The following is a 19,252-nucleotide window of genomic DNA, read 5'->3' as shown; positions in this document are numbered from 1 at the left end:
CTGGTGCATCATTTGATCAATCAGATCAGACACCTTGATCCATCATCCATGGATCAGGTCGTTCATCCTTGCCCATGATCAGATCACACACAGCCTTCCTTGTATAAACACACCAGCATAATACTTGTGGTCCATACCAACAAGTACTAGCCTTACTCCTCTCCTTTGCTTGCTGTTGGATCCAAACGAATTGGACCTTACACTCCACATGGTTCCTCTGTCTCTAGGACTCCCATGTGTCTCATCAGTGGGTCGGACTCATGGTTCACACCATGATCAAACCCAACACCAAACCATGATCCATCATTGATCAATATCCAATGAACAGCATCTAACCATCATCCCACATGGATGAGTTAGATCAGTTATGATCCGCCCCTTTGTCCAGGGTCTTGGATTCCTAAGACACATCACAATATACATTCCTCAAGGGGCGTGCCATGCCTGGCCTTGATCCCACCCCAAGAGACACAACACAGACATAAACATAAACATAAACATAAGTAATCAACACATGTTACCTCATACTTGATCTTGCTAGACCTTGTGCTTCCCTGATCAGGTCCGGCCTTGTGCCTCTTGCACTTGTCTTAATCAGGTCTTATCACATACCTCCAGTATTGATAAGATCCATCCATGGGTCGCACCCATCATCCCTTCCATGGAACTTCCATGAAAACAGTTTCTGCACTGCATCCACCTTCAAGGCTGTACATGCCTTTGGGAGTGGAGTCCGGCCTTCTCCATTCTAATCTGACCATTTGCGTGTGTCCCTAAGACACAGAGGAAGCCTAGGGTGTGTTCATCCATGATCAAACACCACCCAAGGGTCGTCCATCACTTCTCACTTCAATGACCATGAAACTGCCTTTCTACACACCACTGCCCTTAAGGCTGCTCTTGGACTTTGAGAGTGAATCCGGTCATCTCCCTTCTTCCCTGCCTATTTGGATGTGTAGTAAGGATGTAGATGAAGCCTGGGACGTGTTCATCAATGGTGAAAACCCATCACAGGGTCGTTCATAACTTCCCACTTGATTGCCCACAAAACTGCCTCTTTGCTGCCTTCATCCCACTCTTGGGGTTGGATGTTGCCATCCGACTTTCTCTCTGTTTTCTCTGGTTTTTCTTTGTGTTTCAGGAAGAAGAATGAAGTCCTGACGTGCCTGCAAAGGCACGGACTTGCCCTTGTATTTATAGAAAAGGAATGGCCACCTTTCCAAAGGTTGCACCCTTTCGGTATCATTTCTGGCCATTGATTTAATCAATGGTCCAGATCACACATGTTCGCCTATGGCAGTTACCAGACGTCCTTGACATGCCTAACTGCTCCTAGACATGTCACACACAAGCCTTAGCTGGTTGCCCAAGCCTCTGGTTCAACCACAAGTGCCCACCGGCTCACCGGCACACCCGGGTGGTCCACATGGTCCGACCACTGTCCGGACCTGGCCCAACTGCCCAAGACTTGATCACTCAGTCCAGCTGAGTTGAGCTGATCCCCAGCTGACCCAGCTGAGTGAGCTAGTTCATCCAGCTCAGGGAGCTGACACACTCTTCAGTGAGCTACACTGAGCTGCACTACACTTCGTTTAGCTGGCCGAGCTTGCTCACTGCATCGCCCAGCTGCCATACACTTTGTACAGCTCCTTTATACTTGTCTCCTTCTTGGTTTAGCTATATCTTAGCTTCCTGATGCCCTTAACCTTACTTCCAGGCCATGATACCCTTGTGTTTAGGTCACATGAGCTGACTGGTGCGTCTCCTTGCACCATGGTCGATCCTAAGGATCATATCCAGGATCAGGGACATGACAAGTCTCCCCCACTTAGAATGGATTCGTCTCGAATCCAGTGGTGCTGTCGTCTTGCTTGATGCCAAAGGTTCCACCAAACTCTTTTGCATCATCATCCTTGTTCCTTTTCACTGATCACCTTTTTGATCAATGTATGAACAAGTCTCCCCCACTTGGACGGAACTCACTTGATTCCGAACCAAGTGGTCTTCTCCTTTTACATATCACACCATAACAGACTTATGTCACTGAACTCAACTTTCCAAGTTGCAGTCTAGTATACACCAAGTCAATTATCTCTGAGCCTAGTCCATGACTAGATCATTTTTAGTCCTTAAGAACTTACTGCATACTCGAGTCTTAGTAGATTTACCCAACCTCCAAGACACTCAATGTATCAGTCAAGTCTTTAAAGAACTCGATCACATTCCGGTCCTGTCCACTCCGGGACTCCACCGTTTCATTCCAACCATAGGTCAATCTCCGACTTGGTTGTCCTGCGACTCTCGTCCCTCACTGGACTTGGTCGACTTCATTCCAACTCTAGGTCAATCTCCGACTTGGTTGTGCTGCGACCCTCGTCCTTTACTGGACTTAGTCGACTTCAGCTCGGCCATCTCGGCAGGAGCCATGCAGTATGGGTTCTTTGACATTGGGGCCGTCCCTGGTTCCAGTTCTATTATGAACGGGTCAGCCCTATCAGGGGGAATGCCCTGTAGCGCCCGAAACACATCCTCGAACTCACTGACCAGCGGTATCCCGTCCGGGCCACCAACCCCTACGACCTCCTTAGTGCTGGTTGTGGCCAACTAGGCTCAACAACCCCGCTCAAGCATCCTTTCTGGACGGACTGCTGATAACACTAAGCATCCAGAGGCCGGATTAATACCTTGGTACTTGATCGGGGGTCCACACCCACTCTCAAACTGCATCCTCTCATGATGACAGTCCAAGGTGGCCCGATTCTTGCCAAGCCAGTCCATGCCTATGATCACCTCGTGATTCTTAAGGCGGACTACAATCAGATCCGCAGGCATTACCCTGTCTGTGATCAACAATCAGATCCGCAGGCATTACCCTGTCTGTGATCAATACCAGGATGTCTCTAACCAGACAATCCCATGTTCCCATCTGGAACAAACCCTTTCCGATCAATCCTGGACTCACAAACCTTTGTGTAGCTCCAGTATCGGAAAGTACATGTGTTTCCACACCACTGATCATTAAGTACCTAGATGAGTAAGACATCGGTTTGATCACACATTTGGAAAACGTCCCATACCATTCTCCAAAGTGTCACACTTCTGTGAATGTCCCATACCATTCACAAGAGTGTTTATAATATACCTCAATCCCCATCATACTAAGCCACTTAACATCATATACCCAATCCATTCAAATTGATCTAAGGAATCCTACCTTGGCTTATACTGAGTCCCAGCTGATCCATCTGATCCCAAGCCACTCGTATACTAGCCATGTAGCATCTCCCTTAAACCAACTTGAACCTCGCAAATGCTCACTTGTTTTGAACGGCCACCAAGGATAACTTACCCCCAAAGAGTGCTGCACGTTTCTTTCAACCTAAGCCACTCTCAGGTTCATGTTACTTCCCTGGTCCAGGTCATCCATAAAAGATCTTGCATTGCATCGATCCTTCCAATCCGTCTATTAATTCCAGATAACTAGATCAACCAACCTTCTGTTTCAGGATCTTGCCCTTGGAGAATGCATCTTGGCCAAGCCGGTTCACCTTGGAACTTTCCCGTTCACAAGCATGATACCCTATCTTGCCTCAGCTCCCTCTCGGCTCACCTAGTAAGGTTCCATGGTCGTCTCAGTTTCCAGAAATATTTTGGTTTGGAACACAATACCTTTGAGCAGTGAGTTGAGCTGAAGTTACAACCCAATCAGAACCTCCACTCAGCTGCCTCAAAAGGATCCATACTACCTGAGAAATACTTAGTTCTCATCTGAGCTATGTGTTCCAGCACCCTCAGGTAGTCCACTAACCAACTGCCCTAGCTGGTGAATCAATCTAGATCACCTCAGCTACTGGCCCAGCTTGATCATTAGCTGCCAAAACAGCTGCCCAATCAACCGGTTAGTCCTCTCATTGTTTGCAACAATTGTTTGGATCAGCCCGGTTCACATCACAAGAGGATTCAACTTCCCCTTCCAGCTGCAGCTCAGCTCTCCCCCACTAGAACCTCAGTAGGGTTGAGCTGACTTACAGTCAATCCAGCTTCATTGTTAACTTCCTCCAGCTGAGTCAACAATAAAACTGGTGGATTAACCACATCAGCATCTACTTGTCCGGATGCATGGGTGAACAACCACAACCCAACGATCCTAGAATCAAGAATGCTCTGATACCAACTTGTAAGACCCGAACCCGGCCGGCTAGGCCGCGGTCGATGCCTCACGTCGCTCAGTCCATACCCTGACCGAACCACTCAATTTTTCAATCTTTATATATATTTTCGCCTAAAGGCGAAGTCTATCTTGGACCTTAGCTTAAGACTACCTTAGTCATTCCCTAGCTTAGATCCTTTCAACTTATGCACAGCGGAATATTATCTATCAGCCATTGGTCTAAAACCAATCTAATACTTGTCAGTTCGAATCACCTTAGCCATGATCAGTAGACACAACTACTATCAGCTCCAAGGTTGATCCTAAACCTAATCCAAGTCATACATTAACTGAGGTTCTGTTCCCCTAAACCATTCTATCTAGATCTATGCAAGAATTGCTAGATCATACCTTTGCCACATCCACGGAGCTTGATAGCTCTTTGTCTCAGCTGCCTTAGCTGTCTAGCTAGCTCATTCAGCTAGCTGAACTGAACCACTTCACTTGAGGTTCCCAACTCTCTTCCAGCTGATCGAGCTGCGAGGTACCTTTGCCTAGCTCCCCATCCACTCGTCCAACTCCCCATTATACCTGTATAAACTCTCCCCTTAGGTACTTAGTCATTCAACCAACCATCCCCACAGACCAAGTACCTTTGGGAAGTCTTCAGCTGCAAACCAACTACAAGCAAACATGCTCCAAAAACTAATTAAAATTCATGATAATTCATGATAATTCATAACTAAGAGAATGGTCAAGTCAGATTTCTCATAACCGGCCTCGCTCATACTGATCTCGCCCATGAACAGCCCATATGGCCATAACTGACCACCTCTAAATCAATGAGATAAAACTAATCTTTCACCATGATAATTCATGATAAATATCCATTAAGAGATATTTGAAGTCGGATCCTAACAATTCCTTATGGAACTATCAGATCCCCACTTACCTGCCCAACCAAGGCCATGGAGAGATTTCTCTGAATCGGCCACTCCAGGGTTCAGTACCTCCATGTCTGAACATCATAGAACAAGATTAACAATGCCCACCAGTTCCTGAGTCAATCAACCAACCACCCCACATGACTCAGAACTGATGAGTCTTCACACATACCTAACCGGCCATGGAACTATGTCCCACTGAACCTGATTAGTGTTGCTCTTACCACTGGTGCATCATTTGATCAATCAGATCAGACACCTTGATCCATCATCCATGGATCAGGTCGTCCATCCTTGCCCATGATCAGATCACACACAGCCTTCCTTGTATAAACACACCAGCATAATACTTGTGGTCCATACCAACAAGTACTAGCCTTACTCCTCTCCTTTGCTTGCTGTTGGATCCAAACGAATTGGACCTTACACTCCACATGGTTCCTCTGTCTCTAGGACTCCCATGTGTCTCATCAGTGGGTCGGACTCATGGTTCACACCATGATCAAACCCAACACCAAACCATGATCCATCATTGATCAATATCCAATGAACAGCATCTAACCATCATCCCACATGGATGAGTTAGATCAGTTATGATCCGCCCCTTTGTCCAGGATCTTGGATTCCTAAGACACATCACAATATACATTCCTCAAGGGGCGTGCCATGCCTGGCCTTGATCCTACCCCAAGAGACACAACACAGACATAAACATAAACATAAACATAAGTAATCAACACATGTTACCTCATACTTGATCTTGCTAGACCTTGTGCTTCCCTGATCAGGTCCGGCCTTGTGCCTCTTGCACTTGTCTTAATCAGGTCTTATCACATACCTCCAGTATTGATAAGATCCATCCATGGGTCGCATCCATCATCCCTTCCATGGAACTTCCATGAAAACAGTTTCTGCACTGCATCCACCTTCAAGGCTGTACATGCCTTGGGAGTGGAGTCCGGCCTTCTCCATTCTAATCTGACCATTTGCGTGTGTCCCTAAGACACAGAGGAAGCCTAGGGTGTGTTCATCCATGATCAAACACCACCCAAGGGTCGTCCATCACTTCTCACTTCAGTGACCATGAAAACTGCCTTTCTACACACCACTGCCCTTAAGGCTGCTCTTGGACTTGAGAGTGAATCCGGTCATCTCCCTTCTTCCCTGCCTATTTGGATGTGTAGTAAGGATGTAGAGGAAGCCTGGGACGTGTTCATCAATGGTGAAAACCCATCACAGGGTCGTTCATAACTTCCCACTTGATTGCCCACAAAACTGCCTCTTTGCTGCCTTCATCCCACTCTTGGGGTTGGATGTTGCCATCCGACTTTCTCTCTGTTTTCTCTGGTTTTTCTTTGTGTTTCAGGAAGAAGAATGAAGTCCTGACGTGCCTGCAAAGGCACGGACTTGCCCTTGTATTTATAGAAAAGGAATGGCCACCTTTCCAAAGGTTGCACCCTTTCGGTATCATTTCTGGCCATTGATTTAATCAATGGTCCAGATCACACTTGTTCGCCTATGGCAGTTACCAGACGTCCTTGACATGCCTAACTGCTCCTAGACATGTCACACACAAGCCTTAACTGGTTGCCCAAGCCTCTGGTTCAACCACAAATGCCCACCGGCTCACCGGCACACCCGGGTGGTCCACATGGTCCGACCACTGTCCGGACCTGGCCCAACTGCCCAAGACTTGATCACTCAGTCCAGCTGAGTTGAGCTGATCCCCAGCTGACCCAGCTGAGTGAGCTAGTTCATCCAGCTCAGGGAGCTGACACACTCTTCAGTGAGCTACACTGAGCTGCACTACACTTCGTTTAGCTGGCCGAGCTTGCTCACTGCATCGCCCAGCTGCCATACACTTTGTACAGCTCCTTTATACTTGTCTCCTTCTTGGTTTAGCTATATCTTAGCTTCCTGATGCCCTTAACCTTACTTCCAGGCCATGATACCCTTGTGTTTAGGTCACATGAGCTGACTGGTGCGTCTCCTTGCACCATGGTCGATCCTAAGGATCATATCCAGGATCAGGGACATGACACTCTTAGCCACCGTCGGTCCGGCGTTTGCTCTTTTTTCCTTTTCGTTTTTCTTTAGTATAGTTTGTATTCACTTCTCTTTCTTCCGGCATCCGGCGTCGCACTCTATTAAGGTGGGCGGCTGGTCTTTGACTCCGGCGTGGCGCCTGTTCTTCTCAGGTGAACGATCGGCTTTCTGTTTTCTGTGTTGTCTGGTCTTCGCAGTCGACGGTGGTCTTTTGGCGAAGTAAAGCGGCTTCGATGGTGAAGCGGATGTTACGAGGGTGATGTGATCTTCGGTCGTCAGCGTCGATTTGATAGATCCGGATGAGATATTGGAACTGGTCCGATGATGCTCTCTGGGGAACAGAATATCGACGACGAAGATGGGTGTGGGATTTTTTCGGCTCCAGCGTGTTCCGGCGGAACGGGCGTTCGTTTCGCCATCTCCGGCGATGTCTCGATGAGTGAGTCACGGTGTGTGACATGGTGATAGGTTGAAAGGGCCGGGAAGAGTGTTCCGGCGAGTTTCGGTTTCCCGGTGAAGCGTGTCGCTGCTTACTCCGGTGGTGATTCCTTGGCGGTGACGACGCGGTGGATAGTGACGCGTGTTATCTCGTTTGGTGAGATCTCAACACGTGTCTTTGCGCGTTATCAGAGTTGACACGTGCCTTGTTACGCGTTTCTGCGTGAAGCGTCTAAGCTGAATGGATCAATCGTTTGGGTCTATGGTGGGCTCGGGTCCTTTGTTAGGCCATTGCGTGGGCCTGTAGTTTTAGATTATGTTTGGGTTGGTATATGTGGCTCTCTTTTATGGATTTGTAGTAAGTTTGGGCTTTAGCCTTTTAATATTAATAATACTTTTAGATGGCAAAAAAAAAAAAAAAAACTTTTTATACATTATTTTTTATTTTTATGAGAGATTGGTAAGTGTGAATCGTGAAAGAAAGTGTGTTCAAAAAAAAAAAAAAAAAAAAAGAATCGTGAAAGAAAGCATTTTACCGAAGCCGCCAATGGTTATGGAGTAATTTGACTTTGATCACCGGTGAGAGGAATTTTAAATTGACGACAATTCGCAACAATCCCAAGTTACATCGTTGTTCACATATTAACTGTCGTCCCACACGTGAAACCTAATTAGTTTCATGTCGGCTCAAAGCTCCTCATATTTTTAAAATTGGGATGGGATTATAAAATTAAACCACATGGATATTAATGACTGCAATTACTGAATATTAAAACATCGATGACGAACGGGATTCTTTTGGTAATATATGAAGACAAAAATAAAAATAAAACAAAAACCAACGGCGAGGAACACAACTGATTTAATATCCCGTATAATTTCTTCCAAACTAGAAGTCATATACATACAGACGTAAATTATTTGTTTTGAAAAAAATAAAGAAAAATATTTTTGACGTAAATTGACCCAATGAAAATATCATTACAAGTGAGCGAGACACCTGGTGCGACCTTTTTTGACGAACGCGGAAAACGAGCAACACAATTTACAGTTGGCTGCTCTTTCCCAACACCACCGTCTTGTATTTACTCTATTAATACACCTAAAAAAGCCAACTCAAAGATTCTAAAAAAAACACGAGGAAGAGCGCTTAAACGGCGTCGTGGAGTGAGCGACACGCATCCTTCTCTTGACATCAGTCATGGCCACACGCAGTCTCTTCTTCTTCAAAGCTCTTCTACTTTTTTTTCTCGTTCTCTCAGATTCTTTTTCAGCGAGAAGCAACGGCCAAGGAGGCGTGGGAATCAACTACGGCCAAATCGCTAACAACCTCCCGTCTCCGTCGAGAGTCGCCGTCCTCCTCCGCTCACTTAACATCACAAGAGTAAAACTCTACGACGCAGACCCAAACGTCCTCCTCTCCTTCTCAAACTCCCAAGTCGATTTCATGATCGGTCTAGGCAACGAGTTCCTCCAGAACATGTCGGCGGATCCGACCAGAGCTCAGAGCTGGCTCCAGCAACGACTCCAACCGCACATCGCCAAAACGCGAATCACCTCGATCGTCGTCGGAAACGAAATATTCAAAACCAACGACCGCGTCTTGATCTCGAGCCTCTTACCGGCCATGAAAGCGGTTTACTCTGCTCTAACCGGTCTCGGTTTAGAGAAACAAGTAACGGTAACTTCCGCTCATTCCCTAGACATGCTTCAGACATCTTACCCGCCTTCCTCCGGATCGTTCAAAGAAGAGTTTGTACAGTTTCTTCAACCTATTCTTGATTTTCACTCTCAGATCAAATCTCCTTTCTTGATCAACGCTTACCCTTTCTTCGCTTATAAAGACAGTCCCAAAGAGATTCCCCTAGAGTATGTTCTGTTTCAGCCGAACCAAGGGATGGTTGATCCTAACACGAATCTTCATTACGACAACATGTTGTTCGCTCAAATCGATGCGCTTTATGCGGCCATTAAGACGTTGGGACATACTGACGTTGAGGTTAGGATCTCGGAGACGGGATGGCCTTCTAAAGGAGATGAGAATGAGATCGGAGCTTCGCCGGAGAACGCGGCGCTTTATAACGGGAACTTGTTGAGGTTGGTCCAGGAGAGGAAAGGAACTCCCGGGAAGCGGTCTGTTCCGATTGATGTTTATGTTTTTGCTCTTTTTAATGAGAATCTTAAACCCGGTCCGACTTCTGAGAGGAATTATGGGTTGTTTTATCCGGATGGTAAACCGGTTTATAATGTCGGTTTACAGGGTTATCTTCCTGATATTGTATACAGTTCAACCGCAAGTTCAATCAAGGTACATCTTTTCTTCTTTCTTTAAAAAAAAGATTCAAAACAACTCAATATTTTTTGCGTCGGTTTTCAAATCCTGACTCCTTTTTCTTCCAATTCAAGAAAAATGAAGCGTTGAAGAATCATTGTAGTTCTTAAATGATGTAATTTTTTTTCAAAAAAGTACGAGAACGACTACTTACCTTTTTAAAGATTATTTATGACCGACTTTTACCTTTTTAAAAACTTTTGGTGTTTAGATTCTCTTGTCAGTGGTTTTGGTAACAAAACAAGAAAACTTTTAACCTAGTGAAAGTTTTTGTTTCTTTGTAGTATGTCATTAGTGTAGGAATAAATCTCTTTTCTTCTGAGATTTAGAATATATTGAAGTGAGAAGATAACTGATCGTATAATATCGATGTTGAATGATTGTGCAGACTTTGAATTTGTGGAGAGCCGTGATGGGTTTGGCTGTTGCGGTGTTGATAGTACTTCGTATGGGGTCAAAATGAGGATGCCCTTAATAGGTTTATTTTTGTTTGTTTTACAAGAAAGTCATTGTTATGGTTCTAGTTATAGATGAGGTATACAATTCTTTGTCATGTATTGGATTCACAAATAAATAAAAAATTGTTCTGTATGGAAAATCGTTATAAAAAACCTTGTTAGTTTTGCTGAAAGCTGAATATGCGAATACTATCCATTCCATTTAAGTATGCTAATAATGAAAAATAATTAAATAAATATTTTTAAAAAATTTGTGGGTGGTTCTAAATATTTCATTATTGAACGGGAATCATCGATATGGTGAATCAGTTGAGACGTATACATCACATCCAGATATTTTTAGATAAAACTACTTGGTTCTTGAGCCATAATCAATTGTTATGGAGATAACTGATGATTATTGGTTGGCCTGATCATGTGATCCAATGATGCTGCATATAATATAGGATACCCCTTGTAGATATTGGGACTTATGATTTCATCAGTAATAATCTATCAATCAACTAAAGAAACTTTTGATTAATGATTCATCTCAAACCATTTTATATCTGAACATGTGTTACATGGTGTTTAACTCTTATCCCAGTTTTCAGTCAATACTAAAAGTCTAAAAGCATGAGACGTAGACTCACAAGCATCAACAAAACGATTAGCTTTTAGAGAAAAATCTTAAAAATATTCTTGTAACTTAACCAATTAAACAAGTTGCCTGGCAAAGAAAAAATATTATGTTGCGAATCAATAATAAAAAAATTAGAGTGAAAAAACAACATTTCTCTATATTATAGAAAATTCCATTAAAAGGCCAACCAATGAAATGAATACAACTCTATAATAAAATTAATTTGTTCAAAAAATGAAATATAAAAAAAATTATAGAGCACCGTTGGAAATGTTTTTAGGATCAGTTAATATCAAATTTTTTGTCAAGTGGGTAATTTGTCCCACGATTATCTCCCGGTATATGTTCCTGAAAGTTAATCGATTCATGGTTTATCTTCGCCGTTGATGGCCATATGAGTGACTTATTTTGTATACAAGCAGCACATAAGAAATGATTAAGAATAATTTTCTTGTTATTTAATAAATGTCCACATGAATTATAATTATCTTTTGCATCATTAGAACCACGATGTTCATACCAATCATATTGATATTTTCAATAATTTTTGGCCTATTATAGCATCTTCCACAATCATAATAATTCCAGTATACTACAATACAGTGGAGACTGCATGTAGATTCGACACTTTCTTTACTCAAAGATTTAGTATAATATATATATTCATTTTGGAGAATATCCTTAAATCTCAATAAATTCTTTGAGTTTTGAGAGAATACAATATGTCAACAATTTCAATTTGTGTTCCCAAAATAATTCTAACTATTATATTTGCTATTCAAGAGTCTTTAACTATATTTCTGGAGAAATAAGCCGAGAAAAATCCTTCCAAAGCCAGATCATCATATAATAAACTAAGAATTACAAAGATAGAAATCGAATACTAGAAGTTAGGCTGAATGCCAACTTGGAGGGAGATGATGATAGCGACCAATTTCTGTATTACAAATAGAAACAAGTCAGAAATTTGTTAGAGGACTTGATGTAACTTCTTATCTAAAAGATCAAAGTATTCATTTCACAAAACCTCAAAGTTTGCCCAATCTTAGGCCGATACTTAACATCATTTCCAATCATATCGTAATATACTAATAAGAATCAAAAGAAACACTTTTATCACGAACCAAAATAACAACTGCCCTAATTATTGAACAAAGACAAAAGGCTTAAAAACATATCTCAATTTCTTTCATCTTGAGACACGAAAAAGGATGAGACAGTTAAAACCATTAAACATCTGAGAACTCTATTGTCAAGCAACTAAGCAGATTCGAGACAAATCACCACACATTGGAACCAGCTGCAAATAGGCTTTCAATATAAATGGGCCGAGACAAATCACCACACACGCCATTAAATTTAGTGACCTTGCCAAAGAGGAGTTGCCTATTACAAATGGGCTTTCAATATAAATGGGCCGACAGCTTATGTCATTTGGGTGGATCTGATTTGCTATAATCAACTCTAAGGGCGGGAAAGACGGCGAACGAGAGAGAGAGAGGGAGAAAAGATGGATTCGGAGAAATCGGTGGTGGACGAGCTGCCGCTAGCTATCGTGCGGCGGGTGGTGAAAGAGAAGCTTTCGGAGTGTTCGCCGGATTATGACGTGAGCATTCACAAGGAAGCGCTGCTTGCTTTCTCCGAGAGTGCCCGGATCTTCATCCACTACCTCTCCGCCACGTACGCCTCAAAACCCTAACTTCCCGAATTGTGTTTTTTTATTACAGTACGAAATCACATTCACCTTCGAATTCATTTGAACTGCTTGGTTATGCATATTATTATAATTTAATGTATTTTTGATTTGACATAAGAGGGGAGATCTTTGGAATTGATTAGAATGTCTCAAAATTGTTTTTTTTTTGTGGAATTGATAGTGCAAATGATATATGTAAAGATTCAAGAAGACAGACGATGAAAGCTGAGGACGTGTTTAAGGCATTAGAAGACATGGAATTTTCAGAATTTTTGGAGCCGCTTAAAGCTTCTCTTGATGGTTAGTCTTTTTCTGATGAAGATTACAGTATCCCTATCAGGTTTGTATGAGCGTACCCATTGTTTTGTAAGCGAGCTGACATTATTGATTCTCAGATTTTAAGAAGAAGAACGCTGGGAAAAAGGCTGGTGGTGGTGGTGGTGGTGGTGGTGGAGCAGCAGCAGCAGCCTCGAAGCCCAAAGAGACGAAAAAGAGGAAACATGAAGAAGAAGCATCAACGCAGAAGGGCGTGACAAAAAGCAAAAGAGATGAGGGAGATTTGGAGAAGAATGTTGAGGATGACAACACAAAGGAGAATGAGGATGATAATACCGAAGAGAATGGGAATGATGATGAGGAGGAGGAGGATGCTGACGGGAATGAGGAAAACAGCATGGAAGAGAATGGGAATGAGGACAATAGCATGGAAGAAGCTGGGAGTGGGAGTGGGAGTGGGAGTGGTGAAGATGATGAGAACGAAGGTACTGGCGAAGAGGAGGATGAGTGAACTAAATTCGAGAGGCCTTTTTATATTCTTTTCTGCATAGAAGATGTTTTCAGGCTAATGTTCTCTCGTTATAATGCTAACAATCGATTCGCTTGTTAAGCTTGAGTAGCACTGTTGTTGTTGGCATGTCCATGTCGTAGACTCGTATAATATTTGCTCTTTCACTCTAGTTTTACCAGATATTTAAGTGAAAGGTAGCAAAAATGAAGTTTTGTAGTCTACGCAAATGTTACAAAAAAAATAAAAGAGAGTAAAAACTCTTGTAGCTGGGAAACATTTGACACGTTTGAAATTGCCTTTTGATGTATGTACATTTGTTGATTTTACTTCATGTATTCAGCCACACTCTGCGAAATATCGTCAAGGAAAGCCACAAACCCCATGGCACTAGCAAAACCGCTACCGTCCACGTCTTGTTCTTCTATAAGATAGTTCTCAAAGGCAGTAGCATCGTCTTGTCCTCCTCGGATAAACATCAGTTTCGGTGTGATGTTCCTTCCTTGCTTCACCTCATTAATGGTCTTCCTCAATAAACCTGTAGTAACAAGTTTCAAAGCTAGTAAGCTACTAAACTTTTTTAAAAAGTGATATGAATTAGATTAGCGAACTTACAGTCTTGTGGTGGAGGGAAAGGAAGTGACGGGTCAGCTGTTGATGAGTAGAAGACTATCAAAGTGGTGTACGCATCTAAGAAAAATATCGGACTACCACTTGTCATCAATGCTGCACGGCTCAATGAATGGCGCGGATACGCCAGTTTATCCGGTGTTGAGTATGACATTAACGATGGGTATATCCCACAATGAAGAGAACTCGGCTCCAACACACTGCAAATAAAAAAAAAAGAGCATAAACTGACATTTGTAACATTGGGTTTTGATATTTATAGTTGATAGTGGAGGTTACCTGAAAAGGCATTGCAAGTAGATCCTGTAATCAGGATGGACACCTTCTTCATGGAACCGGAGGAGAGGGTTACGGAGTAAGGCAAAGACCAAGCGAGGCAAAGGCTCAAGTTGGGGACATTGTGAAAACGTGATATCAATCTGAGAACTCATTGACTTGTTTCCGTTTTTGTACTGGACGAGATTAAAGGCATCGTTGTATTGCGCCGTTAGGATTACGAGCCAATCATGAATCAACGCCCTCCCTTCTCGGACTCCATCCTCTAGAGAGACTAAAATTACCTGCACAAACAAATAGCTACGATAAATAATCAGCAGGAAATGACAACATGAAATGACGTTGTTACCTTGTGAACGAGCAATGCGAGAACAACTTCATGATCCACACTGTCGTAAATTTCGTTGATGTTCTGGGCAGCTGAAAACTGCATGGTTCTGATTCTTAGTCGTCTCTGAAGTGTGTGTTTGCCTCTGCGGAACATGATTAAGATCAGAATTTGAACGGAACACTACAAATTAGGTCATCAACAGGATATAACACAATAGGAGAATTTGCTATCAACTCTAGGATTTAGGATGGACCATGTACAAGGTATGAGATTCATTTCAAGAATACAAGACGCTATGAATGTTCCTAATGTTCACAAATTTAATATATAAGCTTAAAAGTTGCCACTCGCGTACACTGATTGATCAATAGTTTGAACATATGGATTTAATCGTACCTACTTGAAGATGGCAATTCAGAGCTTGACAGTCCCTCGGGAGGTACGACAACTGTGTACTGGAATGCAATTTGGACCACGGGTGGGTATCCAGAATGCCTGGAAAAGGTATTGAACAATTTATAAGTGCATCTAACTTTTATTTTTCTTCTTTGATTCAGCAATTTAGTAATAAGAACTATAATCTTTTACTGCAGGTCTGGAAAAGGATGATAAAGACTGTCTATATATATCGATAGTCAAAATAAAAGTAATGACCAGCAGCTTTACAAAACCTTAGAATGCATGAAAGCATTATTGTCAAGTTTACCTGGAAAATCCAGAATTATCAGCAAAATCAAAGTCATAAGCATATGTTGCATATGAGTCACAGCATATGATATGTTGAAGGTTCTCGTACTGTGGATCGGGAAAGAAGTGACCAAACTGCAAGTAAGGCTATACTGTTAGCTGAAGCGAAAAACGAAATAATAGTATCATTTGAACTTTCATTTTTACTAAAACCACGTACAGAGTGGAGAGGTTTAAATTCATTTGATGTCCTCATTCTCAATACGCAGTTGAAAGCATACGGCCGGTTAAGCATCCGAAACCTGCAAAAGAACATCAGGCAGTGTTGTTTCAATAATACGACAATACTAATTTCTATTAAAGTGAGAAAAATATAAGGCTAACATGTCTTGGGGAAGAGTTGAGTCATCGGTGCTTGAATACAAAAACAGCGATCCTCCACTTTCGATGCTAAGGAACTTCAGGGATGCTAAATCTGTGTACTCATTTGTAACTGCAAACACGTCTACGCATACACCTGATTGGACAGCAATGGTGGCCTATAAAAGAGCCGTCAGTTCTAAGCTCAAAATATCTATATTTTTTAGAGTATTGAAGTACGACTTACTAAGTCTTTATAGAACGGTGTTTGCTCCGGAAGCAGAGCACGATCAGCATCAACTCTTTTACTTGCGTATTGTTCACCATACCTACTTGTATCCAGTTGTCCACGTCCATAATCAGGAGGACCGGATAGGAAAGCAAACACCCTAGCTGCACTTATATAAACTCAATAAAACACTACCTACCGCGAAACAAACCTGATGAGGAGAAAGGAAAAAAAAAACTAAACTGCGTTCAAACATATAGAGTATGGCCATGCATATATTTTGTACATACCTAATGCAAATGTATTCCCAAATTCAGATCCTAGATAGTTGAAGAGAGCTTCCATTGCTGTACCGAAGCCTCTACCACCCATCAACACACCATCCATCCCTTGAGCTGCTCCAGACGACCTCTCCCAAGAAGTAATCGGTCTGAGTGTCTCAAGAGCAGCAGCAATACGATCCTTGCAAGTTTCCACCTGCAGGTAAGTGTACAAGGTAAATCAGTCTCTGTACAGATAATCGCTAGCAACGTAGTCCAACAAATCACCCTGAATGACAAAGTGAGTAGGAAACAAGGAAAGGAGATGTTTTTAAAATCACAGTACCGGAGCCAAAAACTGTAACAAAGGCATGGCATCCTCAAGTTCTAGTGGTAATTTGCTCTCCGCATCAGGTGGGATAAATACATTCTTCACAACTGGTACAGGTCCTTGAACATCGTAAAGTCCTATTTTGTGGCTGAATGTAGCAAGACCAAAAAGAGACCCTGGACTTAGAGCTGCAAGGAGAGGGGAAAAAAAGTTCACCCTACGAAGACGATCACACAGAAGAAACAGTTCAACCCCTGTTTTAAAAATATTGAATAAAATGAGACCTTCCAGAGCAGCTAGCAGTGCACTTTTCGTAAGCTCCAAAAATTCCTCAGAAGCTGCAGGTTAAATAAGCAAATAATGAGTAAAACAAAAGTGTATAATCTGAATCACAAGATGGCACTAATACACATATCAGCATTCCACGACGCAATTCAATCACAATCTACACATTCCACGACGAGAAGTGAGAAGCCTTACACGAGAGATCAATCGCCGCAACATAGACAGGCCTAGCTAGCGTCATTTCCTCCTCCGATACATCCACTAGAAAACACACAACAAAAATCAATCTATCAAAAAAACAAGAGAAAAATCAAACACAAAAAGGATCTCGAGCGATGCAGAAAAAAAACGAACAAGGCAACTCGAGATCAATGAAGGAGGAGCTCATTTCGGGGATAGAGTGAGGGTTAGAGTAACGAGCGATCGCATCGGAAGGGAGTCCGTTGAGAGTGCCGCAGAGCGAGCAGTTCCAGGCCCACTGATCCAGCTCGCAGTAAGTGTTGAAGTAAGCGTAGCAGTTCTCGCAGCGAGGAAGAAGGTGGCCGTTGGATCCGCGCGCCGGCGCGATTCCGTTCTCGTCTTTAGCCGCGAACGGCGTCACCGTTACTCCCCAGGGAAGTCCCGACGCCTCTAGAGCGTCTGAATCGATCGGGAAACGTGACACCGTGGCTCGGACGGCCATGTTTTATCTTCGGATCGGAGTTCGGTGGACAGAGGGAAAATGGATGAGCACGGTGAGGAGACTGTGAGCCAATTCGTCTAACGGACGGCGCACGTTAGCCTTTTGAGTTATGACGTCAGCTTATTTGTACAAAGTGAGTGTGGTGGGGGTGGAGTTTAACCGGTCGTCGTCACACACAATCCAAAAGAAAAGCGGTTTATGTGTGATTTTGTTCTTACCGCGATTATAACCAGAACTGATCCAAAATTTTAATTTCTAAAGTGAACCGACTCAAACCAAATATTTCTAATATACGAAACAAAATTATATATTTAAATATGTTAATTATTTTAGATCTGATGTTTATAAAATATTCCAAATATCTAAATACCCAAAATTATCAAATAATATCTACAAGTAACTATCTAAAATATCAAAAAGTAAGCAACACCTTAGATATCTGAAATACCTTCGAATTTCACCAAATATCCAAATCGAACAAATTTTCACGTTATTTTATGTATTTAGTCTTATATATATATATATATTGTATAGTATGGTTTTCATAATTTAAGGGTATAAAATATTTGTAATTTTTTTTACATAAACTAAATGGATGGATCTGTAATGACGGAAGTAAATCCAAATCCAAATTTAATAAATGTCTGAATGAAACTTAAATCTCTAATCCGAAATTTAAAGTATGTATAGATTCGAATCCGAGCAGGTACATAAATGTGTTAATAATAAATTTGATATATTTTTTTATTTGTAAAAAAAAATTGTCAATGATGTAAAAAATATTAAGTTATACGATTTTTGAATTTTACAGGGATACGAAAATAATACAAAAATTTGAATTAAATTAAATGATAACAATAAAAGAAAAAAGAAAAATACAAGAAATAAAGACATAACATATACAAACAAAGATGCGCATTAATTAAAAAAGATTAGTAAATATTTTTAAAATTCTAAGTATATATTAAACGATTTTCATCTGGTAAATGTAGAAAAATAGCTGGACTTTAAGGCCATATATTGTAATGCTTGAGGCTATAATAGTTATGTTTTGAAAGATCTTATAGAATACTCCACCATCTTCAGCTTCACTGTTATCACAAAGATCGACGTGAGAAGACGCCACTTTCTTCTCTCTGAGCGTTTTCTCTGTGAGGCTCTTTAGCAACTTCAGCACTTGGACCGCATCCATCAACGATGCTAGAGGATTTACTATCTACAGTAAAACCAAAACAGCGCTGGTTTGATGAATAAGAAAAATATGGATTTCAGTATGTTGCAAAGGAAAATCTTTGAAGGGTTGTAATGCAAATATGAAGTGGTGCAGTAATACTGACCTTATCCATGTTTGGCGCGAAGGGTTACGGTAAGTCATCTTGTTGAAAGCTTCAATCCTACAAGCGCCATGCATGGTTAACAGTTAGCTACATATAACCCATAAATAAGTTGTTAAATGGTGAAAAGCCTTTCTTGTGTTTGGATTAGAGGAATTAAACCGTCCTTTAAATGTTTCAAAAAAAAAATCCGTCCTTTCAATATTTTTCTAAAACAAATTGCAATTAAAAGAATACTAGAAACTAATCGTGGTGGTTCAGTAGACCAAATTGTTGAAATTATAGATTAGGTCCTATTCACTATGATTGTTTTAAAATACATATAAGAAAAGTCAATTTTCTGAAAAAGGAACATTGGCTAGTCTAGTCTTCAACCC

The 19,252-nt window shown here is 41.7% G+C and overlaps 3 protein-coding genes across 3 annotated transcripts; 2 read left to right on the top strand and 1 right to left on the bottom strand.

Annotated features, from left to right (window-relative positions):
• The first annotated feature begins 8,644 nt into the window (after positions 1–8,644).
• LOC108813684 (glucan endo-1,3-beta-glucosidase 14) lies at positions 8,645–10,574 on the top strand. The gene is made up of 2 exons (XM_018586314.2): positions 8,645–9,886; positions 10,299–10,574. The coding sequence occupies exons 1-2, from the start codon at positions 8,780–8,782 to the stop codon at positions 10,371–10,373; spliced, it is 1,182 nt and encodes a 393-aa protein (XP_018441816.1). The 5' UTR covers positions 8,645–8,779; the 3' UTR covers positions 10,374–10,574.
• Positions 10,575–12,432: 1,858 nt separating this feature from the next.
• On the top strand, positions 12,433–13,642 carry LOC108812955 (DNA polymerase II subunit B4). Its single transcript, XM_018585361.2, has 3 exons — positions 12,433–12,670; positions 12,868–12,986; positions 13,082–13,642. Exons 1-3 carry the CDS (start codon positions 12,501–12,503, stop codon positions 13,471–13,473), a joined length of 681 nt encoding a protein of 226 aa, XP_018440863.1. The 5' UTR covers positions 12,433–12,500; the 3' UTR covers positions 13,474–13,642.
• Positions 13,613–17,652, bottom strand: LOC108812954 (protein transport protein SEC23 D). The gene is made up of 14 exons (XM_018585360.2): positions 17,214–17,652; positions 17,055–17,120; positions 16,859–16,912; positions 16,590–16,762; positions 16,274–16,460; positions 16,002–16,147; positions 15,779–15,933; positions 15,615–15,696; positions 15,414–15,529; positions 15,104–15,202; positions 14,726–14,849; positions 14,380–14,660; positions 14,086–14,300; positions 13,613–14,008 (listed from the first exon to the last, which is right to left on the bottom strand). Exons 1-14 carry the CDS (start codon positions 17,539–17,541, stop codon positions 13,797–13,799), a joined length of 2,238 nt encoding a protein of 745 aa, XP_018440862.1. The 5' UTR covers positions 17,542–17,652; the 3' UTR covers positions 13,613–13,796.
• Between the last annotated feature and the right edge of the window lie 1,600 nt (positions 17,653–19,252).

The sequence above is a fragment of the Raphanus sativus genome, chromosome 6 (assembly GCF_000801105.2).
Source record: "Raphanus sativus cultivar WK10039 chromosome 6, ASM80110v3, whole genome shotgun sequence".
In the NCBI taxonomy this organism is placed as follows: Eukaryota; Viridiplantae; Streptophyta; class Magnoliopsida; order Brassicales; family Brassicaceae; genus Raphanus; species Raphanus sativus.
Note: the sequence above shows the minus strand (reverse complement) of the source record. Positions and strands in the feature narration are given on the sequence as shown.

What these genes read in the sequence shown, in the direction of transcription:
- LOC108812955 (XM_018585361.2), top strand. Translation starts at nt 12,501, where the DNA reads ATGGATTCGGAGAAATCGGTGGTGGACGAGCTGCCGCTAGCTATCGTG. An exon ending in ATCCACTACCTCTCCGCCAC is followed by an intron (nt 12,671 to 12,867) that starts GTACGCCTCAAA and finishes TGGAATTGATAG; the next exon opens with TGCAAATGATATATGTAAAG. An exon ending in GCTTAAAGCTTCTCTTGATG is followed by an intron (nt 12,987 to 13,081) that starts GTTAGTCTTTTT and finishes ATTGATTCTCAG; the next exon opens with ATTTTAAGAAGAAGAACGCT.
- LOC108812954 (XM_018585360.2), bottom strand. Translation starts at nt 17,541, where the DNA reads ATGGCCGTCCGAGCCACGGTGTCACGTTTCCCGATCGATTCAGACGCT. An exon ending in TGCGGCGATTGATCTCTCGT is followed by an intron (nt 16,913 to 17,054) that starts GTAAGGCTTCTC and finishes TTTAACCTGCAG; the next exon opens with CTTCTGAGGAATTTTTGGAG. An exon ending in TGGGAATACATTTGCATTAG is followed by an intron (nt 16,148 to 16,273) that starts GTATGTACAAAA and finishes ATATAAGTGCAG; the next exon opens with CTAGGGTGTTTGCTTTCCTA.
- LOC108813684 (XM_018586314.2), top strand. Translation starts at nt 8,780, where the DNA reads ATGGCCACACGCAGTCTCTTCTTCTTCAAAGCTCTTCTACTTTTTTTT. An exon ending in CAACCGCAAGTTCAATCAAG is followed by an intron (nt 9,887 to 10,298) that starts GTACATCTTTTC and finishes ATGATTGTGCAG; the next exon opens with ACTTTGAATTTGTGGAGAGC.